At 38.0% G+C, this 18,002-nt stretch overlaps 1 protein-coding gene across 2 annotated transcripts in view; it reads right to left on the bottom strand.

The window, feature by feature from the left end:
• Positions 1–18,002, bottom strand: part of Bmpr2 (bone morphogenetic protein receptor type 2) — a 111,242-nt gene that overhangs the window by 34,102 nt on the left and 59,138 nt on the right. For both annotated transcript variants that reach the window (XM_021157992.2, XM_021157988.2), the window contains exons 4-5: positions 1,454–1,564; positions 400–491 (exon numbers count right to left, since the gene is read on the bottom strand). In XM_021157992.2, the coding sequence (XP_021013651.1) occupies positions 400–491; positions 1,454–1,564 (203 nt within the window). The remainder of the gene's footprint in view (positions 1–399; positions 492–1,453; positions 1,565–18,002) is intronic.

The following is an 18,002-nucleotide window of genomic DNA, read 5'->3' as shown; positions in this document are numbered from 1 at the left end:
AAAAAAAAAAAAAAAAGAAAAGAAAGAAAGGCAGAGGCATGCCTCAAATTCCACTGTGGGAAAATATAATAAATCCTGGGCAAAACTCCATGTTTCAGTTGGTACTTCTCTCAGTGCTGTAAACTACACACCATTTCAGACACACTTAGACATTCTCCTTCTCCATGTTTTTGAAGGCAGGGTCTCACTATGCTGCCCTGGCTGGAAACTTGCTCCACAGACCAGGCTGGCCTGGAACCTGAGGAAATCCTCTTTCTTCTGCTTCCCGACTGCTGGAATTACAGGTGTGCACTACCAGGCTCAGAAAGGCTTATTTCTAAATAGCTCCTGAGATGAATGAGTACTAATTAGGAGAGTGGCTAATGAGTAGAACAGACAACAACCTAAGCACAGCCTTACCTCCAGCAGCTTCAGGTTATCCAGGTCAAGGGAGGGCTCTGCTGCTGCTGCCTCCATCATGTTCATGCTGTGAAGACCCTGTTTCCGGTCTCCTAGAGGAGTAAGAACACTTACTGATATGCAGCCTTCTTAAAATGAAAACGCCAACCTCTTAATGTTAGTTACAGTTAAGGGACTGGAGAGATGGCTCAGTGGTCAAGAGCACTAGCTTCTCTTCCAGAGGCCCAGGTTCAATTCCCAGCCCCATGTGGCAGCTCACAACTGTCTCAAACTCTAGTTTTAGAGGATCTGATATCCTTACTTACATGGACATACATTCAGGCAAAACACAAATGTACATGAAATAAAAATAAATTAATTAAAAATATATTACAGTTATGAAGAGCTGCAGCAGGGGTTAAAACAAATCACTAATAATGAATAATATATACATAATATATAATATAATAATAATGAAGATAAATAATGAACAGCTTGACAGCAGAATTCTGTGAGATAATATTATTATAATACTGAATTTTTGAGAAAATTCTAGTAGAATTACTAAAATGTATAAATAAGTGCTGATTTCCTAAACCACCACTGTAATTCTGGCTCTAAGCGATGCAATGCCATCTTCTGGCCTCCAAGATGCACACATATGATACACATAGACAAACACAGGCATAATAATAAAAATAAATTTTAAAAAGTTCTTGTAAAAATTGGGCGAAAATGTTTGTTGAAGCTGAAAATGGAGACTACTATGTGTGTTTGTACATAGATTTTTCCACAGAGGTTTTAAAAGGGAAACCACGGGGCTGGCAAGCAGTTCACGTGGTGAAGCTGTATGTCACCAAACATGATGACCTGAATTTGGTCTCTAGAACCCACATAGTAGAAGGAAAAAACGACTCCTGCAGGTTATCCTCTGACTTCCATTCATGTATGACCGTCCTCCCTTTACACAATAACTAAGCAAATAAATAAAAAAAAAAAAAACTTAAAGAAAATAAATTCTGATTAAATGGCATGTTTACTAAACAATAAGACCAAAAGTAGTATTTTGTTTTACCTGTCAACATTCTGTATCCAAAACATAAGGCGACTATCAAAACAGCTAATACAGAAACTGATGCCAAAGCAATGATTATCGTTTCATCTCGATTAAATGAATGAGGTGGACCTAAAAGAAAAAAAGAAAAGTATTTTATTTAATACCAACAAACTAGCTTTTAGGAAACCTGTATTAATATATAATCAAATTAGGAATTTATTGTGTAAAAAATAGAGAAAAAAGTTAATCGACTTGTGATAGTTATAAATGGCATGATTTGGTCATATAGATTATCTTATATAAACTTAAAATACTTGTATATTTTAGGGGTGTATATTGCTCTTTCAGAAGACCCAAGTCCTGTTCCCAGAATCCACATCATGCAGTTCACCACCACCTGTGACTCCAGCTCCATATCATCTGCCATCTTCTCTAGCCTGAAGGTGAGGGTGTCTGCACTCATACACACACATATGCCATGTAGTTGGGGTAGCTTGAATGAGAATGACCCTCATAGGATCGCGTATTTCCATTCTTGGTCCTTGGTTGGAAAACTCTTTGGGAAGGGTTAGGAGCGGTGGCTTTGTTGGAGGAGGTGTGTCCCTGTGGGGAAGCTTTGAGATATCAAAAGATTAGAAGCATTCCCCTAGTCTCTTTCTCTGCCTCATGGCTGGAGCTCAAGATGTGAGTTCTTAGCTCCTGCTCCAGCACCATGTGTGCATGTCTGCTGCCAAGCTTCCCAGCATGATGGTCATAAACTCTACCCTCTGAAACTATAAGCCCCAAATAAACCCTATATTTTAAAAAGTTGCTCTGGTTACTGAGTCTAACCACGGCAATAGAATAATAACTAAGACAGTAGCACAGGCTGGCCTTAAACCCATGGCAATCTTCTTGCCTCTGCCTCCTAAATGTAAGATTACAGGTGTACAGCACTGAGCCCAGCTTCATATGTGGCTTGAAACCATGTACTCAGTAAACCTCAACAGGTTGCTAGACTTTGTGTGCCTCGTTTCCTCTTTTGTAAAAAGTAGTACTGTGTACCTCACATATCTGTTATGAAACTTGAGGGGCATCTAAGAGTTTACTAGAGCATAAGCTTCTATGCAATCGATGGTAATTAAGATCATTGGTATTGATATCATTAATATTAATGAAAAGAACATTTCTTTGTGGGCAGCTAAATCTAAATTGAGCCTGAAGCTCAGTCCCTCCACTTATTAATTTGACCTTGAGAAAATGTCTGCATTCATGAACCAACATTTATTTACTTGCAGAATGGGAACATATGTATCTAGAGGTATAAGGCTGGTGTGAACACGTAGACATTTATGTGGTAGCTGTATCTATGGGTCAGATCTTATCTATAGCTTATCTATACTTATCAGTATCTTATCTTATAATACCTTTGAAATGGATGTCCATAAACTAGGATATACCTAGGAGTAGGAGGAGAACAGGGATGCAATAATTCTATGAAAGTAGAAACGCATGAAAAATGTCTTAAACAGAGAGAGAAAACTGGAGGATACACTTGTCACCATGTTTGAAGATCTATAAAAAAATAACTAGATCCAAGCAGTGTATATACAAAATACAAACAACTGCTTATCAGTAAACAGTTTAATGCAGAATGAGATCTCCCATGAAATATATGTTTGGGGCTGGAGAGATGGCTCAGCAGGTAAGAGCACTGACTGCTCTTTCAAAGGTCCTGAGTTCAAATCCCAGCAACCACATGGTGGCTCACAACCATCCATAATGAGATCTGATGCCCTCTTCTGGAGTGTCTGAAGACAGCTACAGTGTACTTACATATAATAAATGAATAAACAAACATTAAAAAAAAAGAAATCTTGGGATAGCATTGGAAATGTAAATGAGGAAAATACCTAATAAAAATTATAAAAAAAAAAAAAGAAATCTATGTTTGGTTTTCGCTATAGGTTTTATATGTAGTATTTGACCAGTGGCAAGGCCACACTATCCTTACTTAAACATTCTTTACATTCCGTCAAAATAAAATATACTATATTTTGAAATTTCAAACATGTAAGTCTGTTTGTTTGTTTGTTTGTTTGTTTGTTGGGTTTTTGTTTTGTTTGTTTGTTTGTTTTGACAGAGGACCTCACTGTGACAAGCTCTCTTTGTAAACCAGGCTGACTTTGAAATCAGAGAACGCCCTGTCTGAGCCTAGTAAGTACCAGGATTAAAGGCATACACCATTTTGATTGACAATTTTAATTGTAAACAATTAAAATCAAGCAGACTGTGCATTAAAATTATCTTACTTGTGGTCAAACTTGAATATTCTATACCAAATGATAAACCTCAATAGCAGTGTTTCTCCAGTGAATTATCTCAAATACTGCACAAGTGCATAATAAAAGGTATTGACAGTATTTCTACAGAAGAATATGTTGATGCCATGAAATACTCTTAAATTATAAGACAATTACTAGACAGTAGACTTTAACATACTGATAAATGTAGTTAACAATACTTTTAACATACAGTAATTTATAGAGGGAAAGACCATCCCCCACCCTCCTCCAAACAGCCTCAACTCACTACAATACTAAACCCTACCTCAACTTACTACAATAAGATAGTAATGTTTTTAGAATTTACCTAACATTTGGTAGTTTGTTCCTAGGCATATACACAAAGACCTGGAAATAGGCTTTCAAACAAAAACCTCCACAGCATCACTGTGTGCTCTACAAGGAGAAATGCGATTGTTCATACACTTATCAATAACAATGTAATACACCTACAAAGATGAGATGCTAAAGGGCCTGTATTTTATGATTCCATTCATATCCAGAAACAGGTAAATCCATAGAGACTAAAAGCAGGTTAGAAGTTGCTAGGCATGGGAAAAGAGGGAGAAGGGAGTTATTTTTTACTAGATAGAGAATTTCCCTTGTGGGGTGATGAAAATGTTTTGGAACTACATAGAAATAATGGTTGCACAATATCATTAAAGGACTGAATAGTGTATTTTTAACATAGCTCATTCTGTTATAAGATTGTACTCAATAAAATAATAACTTATTTAAGAATTTGTTGAACTCAAAAAGGAAACATTATTTCAACATATATATGATTAAATAACTTGTGGTTTTTTAAACACAAGATAGATATATATAAATAAAATCAACTCCTTGGCTGCTAAGGCTCAGTAAAGTGACTTCCATCAACCCTGATGATCTGAGTTCAATCCCCAGGGCTCATATGATAGAAACAAAGAACCAATTCCCAAAATATGACCTCTGATCTCTACATCTGTACCAAGGCACAGTACCCCATTCCACATCTGTGTGTGTGCGCACACGCATACATACATACACACACCCAAAAAAACAAAACAAAACTAATACAGTACACTTCCCTGTCTATGAGGACATTACAGGAGGGTTAGTAGATGCCTCTGATAGTCCTAATCCAAATTGCTTCTCCGAATTTGTGGGTTCCACATTTGTATATACAACAAACCATAAACTAAAAATACTTGAGAGAAACCAAGAAAATTTCAAAGACAAAACCTCTGTTTTTCATGCACTAACCACTACAATGGATCCCCATGAAGGAAGTGATGTTTAGGAAGCCCAGCACAGCACCTGTCATCCACAGATCTTCAGTCTCTCTCTCAAGGTCTTACATGTGTAATACATAGGTAGAACTATGGTGATTTGTTCATATTGCATGTGTATAGACTTAGTCTTTGGTCTTTATTTTCTAAGCAATATGGTAATAAGAACTATTTATATAGCATTTAAGTTGTATTATCATTATAAGTAATCTAAAGATGATTTTTACAAAAATAGAGATAATTTGAAGTATTTGGAAAGGTATGCATGGAATGTATGTAAACACCGTGCCATTTCATGCTTCAAGGCACCTGCTGGGTAGAATGTATTGGGTTTTTTTTTTTTTCTTATATCTCTGATAAAGTTTAACTTAAAAAATTAGGCATAGGCATAGCAAGAGGTCAATGATAAGTAATAACAAAATAATTTACAAAAACAGAGAGTACTAAAATTGTCAGCACTACTCTAATCATTTTGGGACCATTACTAAATAAATAAAATGAAATGACAGCAGCACCTGAGATACCACACCCATCAGCCTGACAACTGAGACAGCTATTAAGCACCTACAAGGCAAGGCTCAATGCTGTGGCAGACGCCATGGCTAAGGCAACACTTATGAAAGAAAGCATGTAACTTATGCCTCGCTTACAGTTTCAGAAGATTAGTCCATAATCATCATGGCAGGGAACAATCAGACACGGTGCTGGAGTGGTAGCTGAGAACTTTACATTCTGATCCACAGGCTACAGACAGCAGGCAGAGAGAGGCTGGGCCCACCCCCAGTGACACCTCCTCCAACAAGGCCACACCTCCTAATCCTCTCCATTCATGGGGACTAAGCATTCAAATATACGAGCCTATGCGAGCCACTCTCATTCAAACCACCACAGAACACATGCCATATGAATACGCTAGAACAATAGCTATTGACATCTCACATGAAGTAATGTCGAATGGGCTGGTGAGAAGGCTCAGCGGGTAAGAGCACTGACTGATCTTCCAAAGGTCCTGAGTTCAAATCCCAGCAACCACATGGTGGCTCACAACCATCTAACGAGATCTGACGCCCTCTTCTGGTATGTCTGAAGACATCGACAGTGTACTTGCATATAATAATAAATCTTTGGGCCAGAGCAAGCAGGAACTGAGCGAGCAGGGCCAACCAAAGCAAGTTGCGTTGACCAGAGCAAGCAGAGGTCCTAAAAATTCAATTCCTAACAACCACATGAAGGCTCACAACCATCTGTATAGCTATAGTGTACTCACATACATAAAATAAATAGATAAATCTTTTTTAAAAAATGATGTCGAATGGTGTTAGATTGAATTGCATTACTCTAAACTGTGCACAATTTAAAACTTATGAATTGTTCATTTCTAGATTTTACAATTTAACATTTTTGAGTTAAGGTTAACTGTATTTAACTAAGACCTCAGAAAGTGAAACCTTTAGTAAAACAGAACCACTGTCCTTTATTTTATAAAAATAAAATTTCAGGCCAGGCGTGGTGGCACACGCCTTTAATCCCAGCACTCGGGAGGCAGAGGCAGGTGGATTTCTGAGTTCGAGGCCAGCCTGGTCTACAAAGTGAGTTCCAGGACAGCCAGGGTTACACAGAGAAACCCTGTCTCAAAAAACCAAAAAAACAAACAAACAAAATAAATAAATAAATAATAAAAATAAAATTTCAGCTAAACATGTGGATACACACCAGTAATACTAGCACTTGGGAGATACAAGCAAAACAATCAGGAGTTCAAGAAAATCCTCATCAATATAGTTTGAGGCCAGCCTGGGCTACAGAATGAGACTTTTTCTCAGAAAAATTAAGCAAAAATAAAGACAATATCTAGGTTCTTCTCAAATTAGAAACAAGAGGCATAGTATTTTCTTTTAAATATCAGAAAGTAAGAGGTAGAAATGCTATTCAATGATTAAACTCACTTGCTGCTCTTACAGAGGACTCGGGTTCAGCACCCATATGGCTCACAGCTGTCTATAAACAACCATCAGTTCTGGGAAATCCAATACACTCGTCTGGCTTCTGAGAGCACTAGGCATGCGTGTGGTACACACACACATATACATGCAGGCAAAACATTCCTACACATAAAATAATAAATAACTAACCAATCAATAATGTTGTTATAATCAAAACAAAACAAAAAGGTGATAAATGAAAGACAAGACAAAAAGAACCCTGAGGTAGCAAGAGCAGCGATACTTAAGACAGAGATGATTAAAGAGACAGAAATGGCAAAGGACAAAGACCATGCTGAATGCTGGCTTGAAATATTTTCTTTTTTCTTTTTTTTCATGTTAGAGTTAGCATTCTAATAGGTAGTGGGTATCAATTTCCTTCTGAAATTAAAATTAGGAATCTTTATTCGTCCCTTCATTGTTACTTTCAATAGGCTTTATTATTGTTATCATCACCATTAATTCTTATTTTATATTATTATTGTTGTTGTTATTGTTGTCATACTAACTGTCCTAGAGCTCACTATGTAGACCAGGCTGGCCTCAGACTCAAAGACATCCATTTGCCTCCACCCTGGGTACTGGGATTAAAGATGTGTACTACCACACCTGGCAGATTTAAATTTTTTTAAAGATTTATTTATTTATTTATTTATTTATTTAATGTATATGAGTACATTGTAGCTGTACAGATAGTTATGGGCCTTCATGTGGTTGATGGGAATTGAATTTTAGGACCTCTGCTCACTCAGTCCGGCCCAAAGATTTATTTATTATTATATATAAGTACACTGTAGCTGTCTTCAGACACACCAGAAGAAGGCATCAGATCTCATTATGGGTGGTTGTGAGCCACCATGTGGTTGCTGGGATTTGAACGCAGGACTTTTGGAAGAGCAATCAGTGCTCTTACCCTCTGAGCCATCCCTCCAGCCCACATTTAACCTTTAAGTACCATCTATTGTCTTCTTTCATAGCCTGTTATTCTGGCATCATATCTGAAATGTGCTGTCAAAACCAGTCATGAAGATTAACCCCACCTGTATATCATACATGTAGACATGCCTAAGAATTCACTGATAGCGATAGAGATGTAGCTAAGTCGGAGAGTATGGGGGATGGTGACTACGCATACCCACTAAAACAGAAAATATTTTATTTTCAAGACACACCAACATCTCTAGGAACTGAGAGGAGCTCAGTGTAGCAATTGTGTAACATGAGAGGTACCACTACTGAGGGGTGGGGGTGGGGGTGGGGGTGGGATAGGGGGATTCCTTTCCTATTGCTGGTGGTTCTAAGCATTACATATTTCTTTCCACAATGTAAAAGGTATTTAAATATATAACTGAAAATGGAAAAATAGGAGCTTTAATTCATTAACTCGCAAATAGGGTGAAAAAAAGTATTAAGGGACTTTTAAACATGTCAAAAAACATACATATGGTATTTAAATGTCTCAAATTAGGAACATTCCAGGTTATGTCATATAGTCTTAAAATTTGACATCACTGAAAACCTGCCAGGAAAAATATTGCAATATGTGTAATCATATGTGTGTAATTAAAAAAAAAAAGCTTTTGACTGGAAAACTCATTTTTATTTCTTTAAAGTAATTCCTTTTAAAAAGATTTTTGTTTTATTTTTAATTATGTGTATGTATTCATGTCTGTGAGTGGGTATGTGCTATGAGTGTACATACTCCCAGAGGCCAGGAGAGAGAGACAGAGACAGAGAGACAAAGAGAATGCGAACACACATACATATGTCTATATAGGCTCTTAAATTATCTCTCCAGCCATTAAAATGATTCCTTCTATGTCATATGTTATATATACATATAACATGAAATTTCTTATTTCTTTGCCCTAATATACTTTCTTTTTCTTCTCTTAGTGTCCTCAGTTAAATATTCAGCCAAACCCAAACACTGCTAAGTATGCCTATGTGCAATGGCTGGGCTTTCCCAGGCAAGCACTTCCTGAGTACAGAACAGACAGGGACCCGTGGTCTGCCTCACTGGAGCCTGGGATGTTTCTGTTTACATATCCTGGAGCCAGGCGGGGGCTACTACTGGAGGCAGGCTGTCTGCTTCCTTACTACACTCAGCTTTTGTGTGGGACTGTGTCAAAGAAAGAACAACATTGTTACATGTGCAGCAACCAGCAGGGAGAGGTTTAAATAAAACACAGCAGTGGTTATGTCCTCTGCTTAATCTTTAACCACTCTGAGCAGAGAAGCAAATTAGGCCTTAGGTTTTTCCTTCAAGGAATGTGTTTTTCATAAAAGCAAAGTACTACTATTTAAACATCAAAACAATTAATGTAAGAAGAGCTTAATGAATTTCTAAGACAATAATTAAGACTGCTAAAATATTTCCAAACTATATCACACAGCTTAGCATTTTCACAAATATTTTATATGGAATGAATAATGTTGACATAACTAACATGCTTGGAATACTACATATACAGTAACCACAATCCAATTGTTTATGTTTAGTATTTTTTAAAAATTGAGTAGGGGAAGACTTTACATTTCTTTTTACTTTTCAACAAAAATTTAACACTGAATACTTAAGGCCAATTTTAATTTAACTTATCTGGTTAAACATCCTGACCTAGCTCTTAGATTACACAAAACAAAAATAACAATAAGCAAAAACAAGCCATGGCATGCTAATTGTCAAGACATTTTATGTTTGATTTACAAAAGAACCGCAGAAAAATGAACACACACACATGGGGGGGGGGGAGTGCAAATGAAAGAGAAAAGGGTCATAAGGAAGGAGTAAAACAAAACAGAAAAACATGTAGTATTTGTTCTCTTAACTTTTAATTTCCTTATTTATAGTTTAAAATTTCAAAAAAAATGTATTTTGTGTCAGAGTACATGCCTGACTGTATGACTGTGCACCAACTTTACACAGGAACCTCAGAGGTTAGAAAAGGATGTTAGATCCTCCAACTAGAGTTAGAGGTGGTTGTGAGCCACCATTCAGGTGCTGGGAACTGAATCCCGATCTTCTGAAGGGCAGCTGGTGATCTCAATTGATGACCCATCTCTCCAGCCCAGTCTTTTACCATTCCCCTCCCACTTTTTTTCAAGACAGGGTTTCTCTGTGCAGCTTTGGCTGCCTGGAACCCACTGTGTAGACCAGAGTGGCCTGGAACTTACAGAAATCAGCCTGTAGTCTTTTACTTTTTAAAAGTATCCTTTTTTTTTTTTTTTTTTTTTTTTTTTTTTTCCGAGACAAGGTTTCTTTGTGTAGCCCTGGCTGTCCTGGAACTCACTCTGTAGACCAGGCTGGCCTCGAACTCAGAAATCCGCCTGCCTCTGCCTGTCAAAGAAAGTGCTGGGATTAAAGGCATGCGCCACCACGCCCAGCCTAAAATTATCAGTCACTCAATTACGATTCCCCCCCCCCCCTTTTAACTTTACTTTAAAATCTGAAATGAAGATAAAGAAAATCTTTTATAAAAGTAGAAGGAACATAAATTTACGATTTCATTTCTATGGATGTGGTTCTAGAGTGGTCAAACCCCTAAGATTAGGAAGTGTGAATGTAATCCTCACGAGTGTGGAGGAACCACGGAACGGGGAGTTATAAGTATAGTTTCAACTCTGCAAGATCAGAGCGACTTTTGGAGACTCTGTGACAGTGCAGACACACTTACAAAAGCTAAGCTTTGCACTTAATGAGGCCAGAGAGAACACTCAGAGGTTAGAGCTCATGGTTTTCAAAAAAGAACTTATTTTTTTAAATAGTAATTGCATACATATAAATAAAAATAGAGTAATACAAATTTCAGTATTTATAAAGTACCGATACTGTTAGCATTTAACATTGTAATTATCTAGAATGTTAGATCCTAAAATGTTTTACTCAAGATAATTCTTAAATTTATGTCTCTTAAATTTGAATACACAATACACTGACACAAAAATGTTGAGCTCTTCAGTGAAGTCTTCTTAACATCTCTAGTTCTCAGCAATGCACATATGCACACACACAACCACATACATGTGCATATGTATTTGTATTTTTGAAAATTTCCTTATGTGTGTAGAATAAAGAAACAAATAGGAATGTATGGCCATATCCTCTTCTGAAGTACTTAATATTTCCTTGAAGCTTATCTGTATTTAATCTGAATATACTTTAAATTCTAAAACTTCATACAATTTTTTTTATACTATAAGGTAACCTGCTCTCTACTGATGTACATACATTTGGTTACTTCTGTTTTGCTGTAACAATGCTGCAATGAGTAACTTTGTTTCTAATCATTTCAAATCACAGGCATTTTATACTAAGGTGACAGCTAATTTTTGTTGTTATCTAGCCTACATCTGGAATTAACTAGAACTCAAGCAGCTGTGCCCAGCTGGGAGGGATTTTCTTGACTGAATTTTTTGAGGTGGGAAGGTCCACCCTAAATCTGAGCTATAACTTCTGGTGCTCGCCCACTTAAAAGGACATAGAAGAAGAAAGCTTTTTAAAGCTTTTGGTCTGCTTGCCCTCATTGGCAAGTTCGTCTATCCTGTTACTGAGAAATTACTTTGCTGGGATTAGAATTTACTTCTTTGGTATTCCAATGTAGACTGAAGACTAGCAGCTCTCTAGGAATTCTCTGGGACTCTGGCAGGTAGACTTTGCTGAGACATCCAGATCTTGTGGACTGAACAACTACTGAATTCTTTGCTCTTTTACCACGAGACATCCATTGAAGGACTACTCAGACCAGAGACTGTAAAGTCTAATAAATCCCCAGACTAATATAACAAAGGACCAATTCTCAGAAATAAAACTCTTGAGTTTGGGATTTATTCTCTGGGTTTTTCTTTTCACTGTGTGGATTAAAGAAAGAATAATGTTCAATGTATTACAACACTCTCAAAGAACTGTTAATCATGAAGCACATTAATGAATTGGAACCATCACAGAATGAATAATAATAATCATACTCTAGGAAATATCTGTGTTGATCTGAATTATTTGTCCCCAGAACTTATAATCACATGGACTGTGTTCCTGTGACATTATTAAATAATGTTAATACTTGAAAGTCATTCCAGTATCATGTCCTGTGTAAAACAGCTAATCATTTCCCATTTATTACCATAAAATAATTTTTAATGAATAACAAAACTTATTTTAGAAAATATAACTGTTTTAATGTCTTGGGTGCTTAGACTTTCAAATATTTAGGCAGCTGAATTAGCTCAAGCTAATGTAATATATATTAGGTAGAACAATTAAGAGGGCTGATTTATTTCCTTAAAAGTTACATAAACAAAAATTCTTGAGAAAATTTTCTCAAACATTTGAAGCTGCTTCTCCTGGAATACAGACCTGGAATCCCATACACGAGGTGAAGTAGGGAGCTGAGAACATGGGAAGTGCATAACAACACCCTAAGGATGTTTGTAGACATGATTACAAAGACTTATCACTAGAGTCCAGGGCTAAAAGCACAAAACAAAACAACAAAGGCTTCTGAGGGAAGGCACGACAAAGGAAGGTGAGGAATATGAGGGACAGTGACATGGTGGGATGGGGCTGGGTCATATGACACTGAGATAATAATTCAGACCGCGCATGCCCTCCTGGTGCACTAAAGATAGAGTGCAAAAATCCTGTATTTCCTAGACCGTCTTGTAGATGACACTAAAGGGTCCACATATTTTTGGGAGACCTTTTTTTCCCTTGTCTACCAAATACTGTATTAGCAGAGTCCTGTATTGATTCACCTACCTTATAAGTATAAAAATGTTGTACAGGAAACATTTGTCAGGTATAAAGTATAGCAGGGGTAGTTTTAGAATGTGCTGGCTTCTTGGGTATGGTGATGTGATTTTATGTTGATCTACTATCTGTATCCATACATTAACCTTCTTGGTGGTCTTGTTCTATGATGAGGCTTTGGAAGTAACTCCTGAGAGCTCTAGCTAAATGTGTTCTCTATTCCAGTGGTCTTCCAAGTGTGGTAGGTCCCTGGAAGACCATCACCACTCCCTAGGAGGGTCTTAGAGATGCAAATCAGAAAACTGAGTGGAGTCGGCAGTTTGTTTTTGTTATTGCTGTTATAGTTTTCACCTTAAAAGACATTTCATTCACTCCCCGATTAGGAATGATAGTACTGGCTGTATTTAGCTAGGAGCTTTACTATGTTTTTAAAACATTCACATTCTGTCAACGTTTGAGAATTTCTGTGGCTTCAGTGTGGTTTATCACCTCCAAGTTTCACGTTAAAATTTAATCTCTCCAACCAAGCATGGTACAGGCAGAGGCAGATAAGATAGATCATTGTAAGTTTGAGGCCAGCCTGGTCTACCCAGAAAGCTCCAGGCTAGCCAGTGCTACATATGAGTGAGATTCTGTCTTAAAACAAACCCGAAACAAAAAACAACAACAATTTATTTTCCATTATAAGATATCATTAGGAGATAGGACCAGATAAAAATCTTTAAGAGTTGTTAAGGCTCTGGTTTCATGAATGTAATTAAATTAATTAAAGTAATTAATGAATCAGTGGAGTTAAAGAGACATCTGAGGAGTGGGTCTGCTTTGGCTAAGTCTTTTCACAAGCTCTTGTCTCCTGCCTACCCACCCCAAGGCCTCTGCCAGCAAGAAAGCCATCACAAAATGTGACCCTCTGAACACAGACCAACGCTGTGAGTCAAAATAAACTTTACAAGCTAGCCAGTCTACACTGTTGGGTTTGAAGAATGGAAAGAGGAGTAAGACTTGCGGTATTCATGTCTTAGTAACTACTGTTGTTCATCAATAATTTGTTGTCACTTTTGACACGTGACCTCAGGCTTGTGTCCTCAGAGCGGTTTTATTTCTGGATTTATTTATTCATTTATTTATTTATTTGTTTGTTTGTTTGTTTGTTTATTTTGGAGACAGGGACTATGTACTCACTATGCAAAACAGGCTGACCTCAAACTGACAGATTTCCTCTTGTCCCTCCTTCTGAGTGCTGAGATTAAAGGTGTGTGCCGCCAAACCCAAAATATATGCATTGACAGAACAAAAATGTGGCTTTAAATAAAACTCTAAAAGATACTTATTTTTATTTTATGTGCACAGGTGTTTTGCCTGCCTCTGTCTGTGTGAGGGTGTCAGATTTCCAGGAGCTAGAGCTACAGACAGTTGTAAGCCACCATGTGCGTGCTGAGACTTGAACTTGGATCCTCTGGAAGAATATCCAATATTCTTAACTGCTGAGCCACCTCTCCAGTCTCAAAAAGGATATATTCTTATGTCTCCTAGTAACCTACTACATTTGTACTTGGCAGACAACTTAAATTTATCTCCTATGAACATTTTATTTCTTTCTATTACATGATACCAGACATTCTCCAGTAAATGCTGTTCAGTGCTGAGTGTGAGTCTTTTATAAATTAGCAGCTGAAAGCTCACTAATCACATGGCAATGCACTGAAGCCATGCAGCTAGTTGGGTGTGGGCCTTTGCTTTTATTCAAGTGACAGTTTTATACAGTGTGGTTTATTTCCAATGATAGAAAACACTGAAACACTGCAAAACTATATGCAGATACATTGATATCATCAGCACTTGACATCTTCTTGCTCACATGACATTTTACTGAGCGTTGCTAAGGTTTGAATGTGACCTTAATATCCACTTAATATCCACCTCAAAGATGGGACCTTTAACGGATTGCCAAGTCTGAGAATGTCACCCTTAGGAATGGGTTAATACAGTTTAGGGATTTGTCTCCTATGAAAAGGATGCATGTAACCCTTCCACTCTCACTCATATGCTCTCTTGCGTTCTTTCATTTTCTACCATAGGTCAGACTTATTTTCAAATTTTCATATTGTCAGCCAAATACATTTCTGTTGGTTATAATTCCAAGTCTCAAAATTTTTCATATAGCAGCACAAACCTGAAGAGTAAAAACCTATTTTCACTACCTTTTCTTGTGCCTCAATGTCTCCATTATAGAGTAAACCAGGTTATCCATGGCTCAGAATCAGAAAATGGTTTGTGTAAATGTAAAAATCAATGTATTTTTATTATTATTTGCTAAAATAGGAGCTTCAATGAAGTGATAAATGACAGCTTATTGCTGAGCCATCTTCCCTTTAAGTAAACTTCTGAGACTGCTTTTAGTGGGGCTTACTGGGCCATCCAAGTAGAAGCACAGAAGACAATGGTGCTGAGGGCGATTTGAGCCATGGGGGCCCAGTTCAAGAGGTGTCAGAGCAGGTGTCTGCTCTGACATTATTAGTGTGTGGCCAAGAGACCAATCTTGTGATATGTTGGCAAAGAATGTGGCTACTTTCTCCCCTGTCCAAAAAAATCTGCCTGAGGCTAAACTGAATAGTTATGGATTAACAGCTTTGGCAGAAAAAAATCTCCAGACAACCTAGTATTGACTGTGTTGCTTGGTTGTTAGCGGCCCTGCTTATCCAGATCTATAATTAAAAGGAGCAAGCTAAGCAAGGAAAAATATATAAAATACACAGTTTGAGGAGAAAGGGGCCACCAGGAAGTAGAATGGAGCTAAGTCCTGTGTTCAAGGAGATGACCAAATTAAAGAAAAGTCTGATGCTAAGTGGAATAAAGCAGTGATGACCTCAGGGCAAGATCCCACCCAGCTAAGCTTCCAACCTGTGAAAAGGAACTAAAGGGAAGCTTAGGGTCAGGTGTGGTGTTGCACACCTTTAGTCCCAGTACTCAAATTGGGAGAGGCATGGGAAATTTCAGAGTTCAGGGCCAACCTGGTCTATGGAGAGAGCTCCAGAACAACCAGGTTTAGGCAGTGAAGGAAATCATCAAAATCAGAAAGTGGTGAAAATGTATTTGAAGAAGGGAATCGACGGGCGTGGTGGCTCACGCCTTTAATCCCAGCACTCGGGAGGCAGAGCCAGGTGGATTTCTGAGTTCGAGGCCAGCCTGGTCTACAAAGTGAGTTCCAGGACAGCCAGGGCTATACAGAGAAACCCTGTCTCAAAAAACCAAAAAAAAAAGGGGGGGGGGAAGAAGGGGGTCATGTTCCAGCCCCAGGAAGCAGCAGAACTTGGCGGCTTTGGTCACATTGTTCTGGCTTTAGAGTCAAGGATTGAACAAAGGTTATGAACTATCCCTCCACAACTAAGGAAAGCCACTAAGGCCAGGTGTGTGGCAGAGGTGTCCCTACATGGAGGTCAAAGAAAGCCACTTGGTGAAGCTGTGAAGGTAAAGCCTGGATTGCTTTGGAAACCCCAAGATGTTGAAGATGCCAGAGGCCTGGGATACCTGCCAAGGAAAGCTAACTGGGAATGGAACCAGCCCAAGAGACAGAAGTGTGCTGCAGGCAGCAAAGCTGAAGAGCACTGTGGCATCAGACGTGGGGATGCAGAGTCTGGAGTCTGCCTGGCTGGCTTCAGTCCTGCTCTGGTCCAGAAGCTCCTCGCTGTGCTCCTGTTCCTCCCTGTCAGAATGGTGACACACACCTTGCGCCACAGTATGGTGGAGTATGCAATCTGCTTCTTCATTCTGACTTTACAGGGGTTACACTTAAGAGATTGCCCTCGATCTCTGAAGAGACTTTGGAAGAGCAGTTGGGTGCTCTTACCCACTGAGCCATCTCACCAGCCCCATATTTTTGTGTTTTTAAAGAAAGCAAAATTCTCACTACAAGAATGCCAAGAGATCCCATTATAGATGGTTGTAAACAGTCACTTGGTTGCTGGGAATTGAACTCAGAACTTCTAGAAAACCAGTGTTCTTAACTGCTGAGACATCTCTCCAGGCCTATTCCTAATTACTTCAAAATAATTATTGTCCTAAAATATGCACATATTTTTGTTCTTTCTTCTTTTAATAAGTATAAAAATGTGTCTTGTTTTGGCTCTTAAATTAACAAGCATCTTGATCCATCCTTATTTCCCATTTTCTATTTAATGCTCTTAGGGAGAAACACTAAAAACTGAGGTCATAGACTACTTGTGGCCCCATGCCAGTACTGGCTTCCTGACTGTAAGCTTTCTTTCCTAGCTTGGTGTGAGATGAAGACATTTGTTGCCAGATGCTAGATATTATAATTTCTAATATTAACAACACAGAATAAAATTATAATGTTATTTCCTAAACCTGGGCTTAGATGCAATTCAATCTTGTTTCTCATCCTTTGGCCCAACTTCAAAGTAATGAATAATGTAAGTGAAAAAATAAAAGAATTCTACATTTATATCCTGACATTCACAAAAGAACTGCCAAAGTTCAATAGAATGAATTAGGTTTAATTAATGAATTAAACATATATGAACAGTTTTTGCTTGCTTCTCTACTGACTTAATTATCTTGTTTATATAGTTAGGAAGGCTAATTATAGCAATTCTAGATATCAAGAAAATGTTCTAAACACAAGTTTCCAAAAATTTTAATAATTATATACTTCTTTTAAATTGTGAATCTACAAATACATGAAGATTTCTTAAAAGTATAACAAGATAAGTAAATATTATAGATATAAGTTCAATCACTTAAAAACTGCTTTTCTTTTTTAAATGGTGTGCATGTGTGTCTGCCTGTGTATATGAGTGCAAGTGCCCATGGTGGCCAGAGGCACTGGCTCTCCTGACGCTAAAGAACAGGCAGTTGTCACCTGACTCCTGTGGACACTGGGAACCCAATCTGGGTCCTCTGGGAAAGCAGGGTGTGCTCTTAACCACTAAGTCATCTCTCCAGCCTCACAAACTGGTTTTCTTATTAAGCAGAGTAAAGCCTATGACTGTAAGATACCTCAGACTAACACAGTTTAACTAAGTGACTGGATTTTCGGTTTTCAGTGCTGCATGGACCATATTAATGAGTATTTTCTGTCTGTCTGTCTGTCTTTCTCTCTCTCCCCCTTCCCCGCCCCCCTCTTGTTTTTTGATACAGGGTTTCTCTGAGTAGTCCTGGCTGTTCTAGAACTTGCTCTGTAGACCAGGCTGGCTTCAAACTCACATGTCCTTCCTGATAAAT

This window comes from Mus caroli, chromosome 1 (assembly GCF_900094665.2).
Source record: "Mus caroli chromosome 1, CAROLI_EIJ_v1.1, whole genome shotgun sequence".
Classification (NCBI taxonomy): Eukaryota; Metazoa; Chordata; class Mammalia; order Rodentia; family Muridae; genus Mus; species Mus caroli.
Note: the sequence above shows the minus strand (reverse complement) of the source record. Positions and strands in the feature narration are given on the sequence as shown.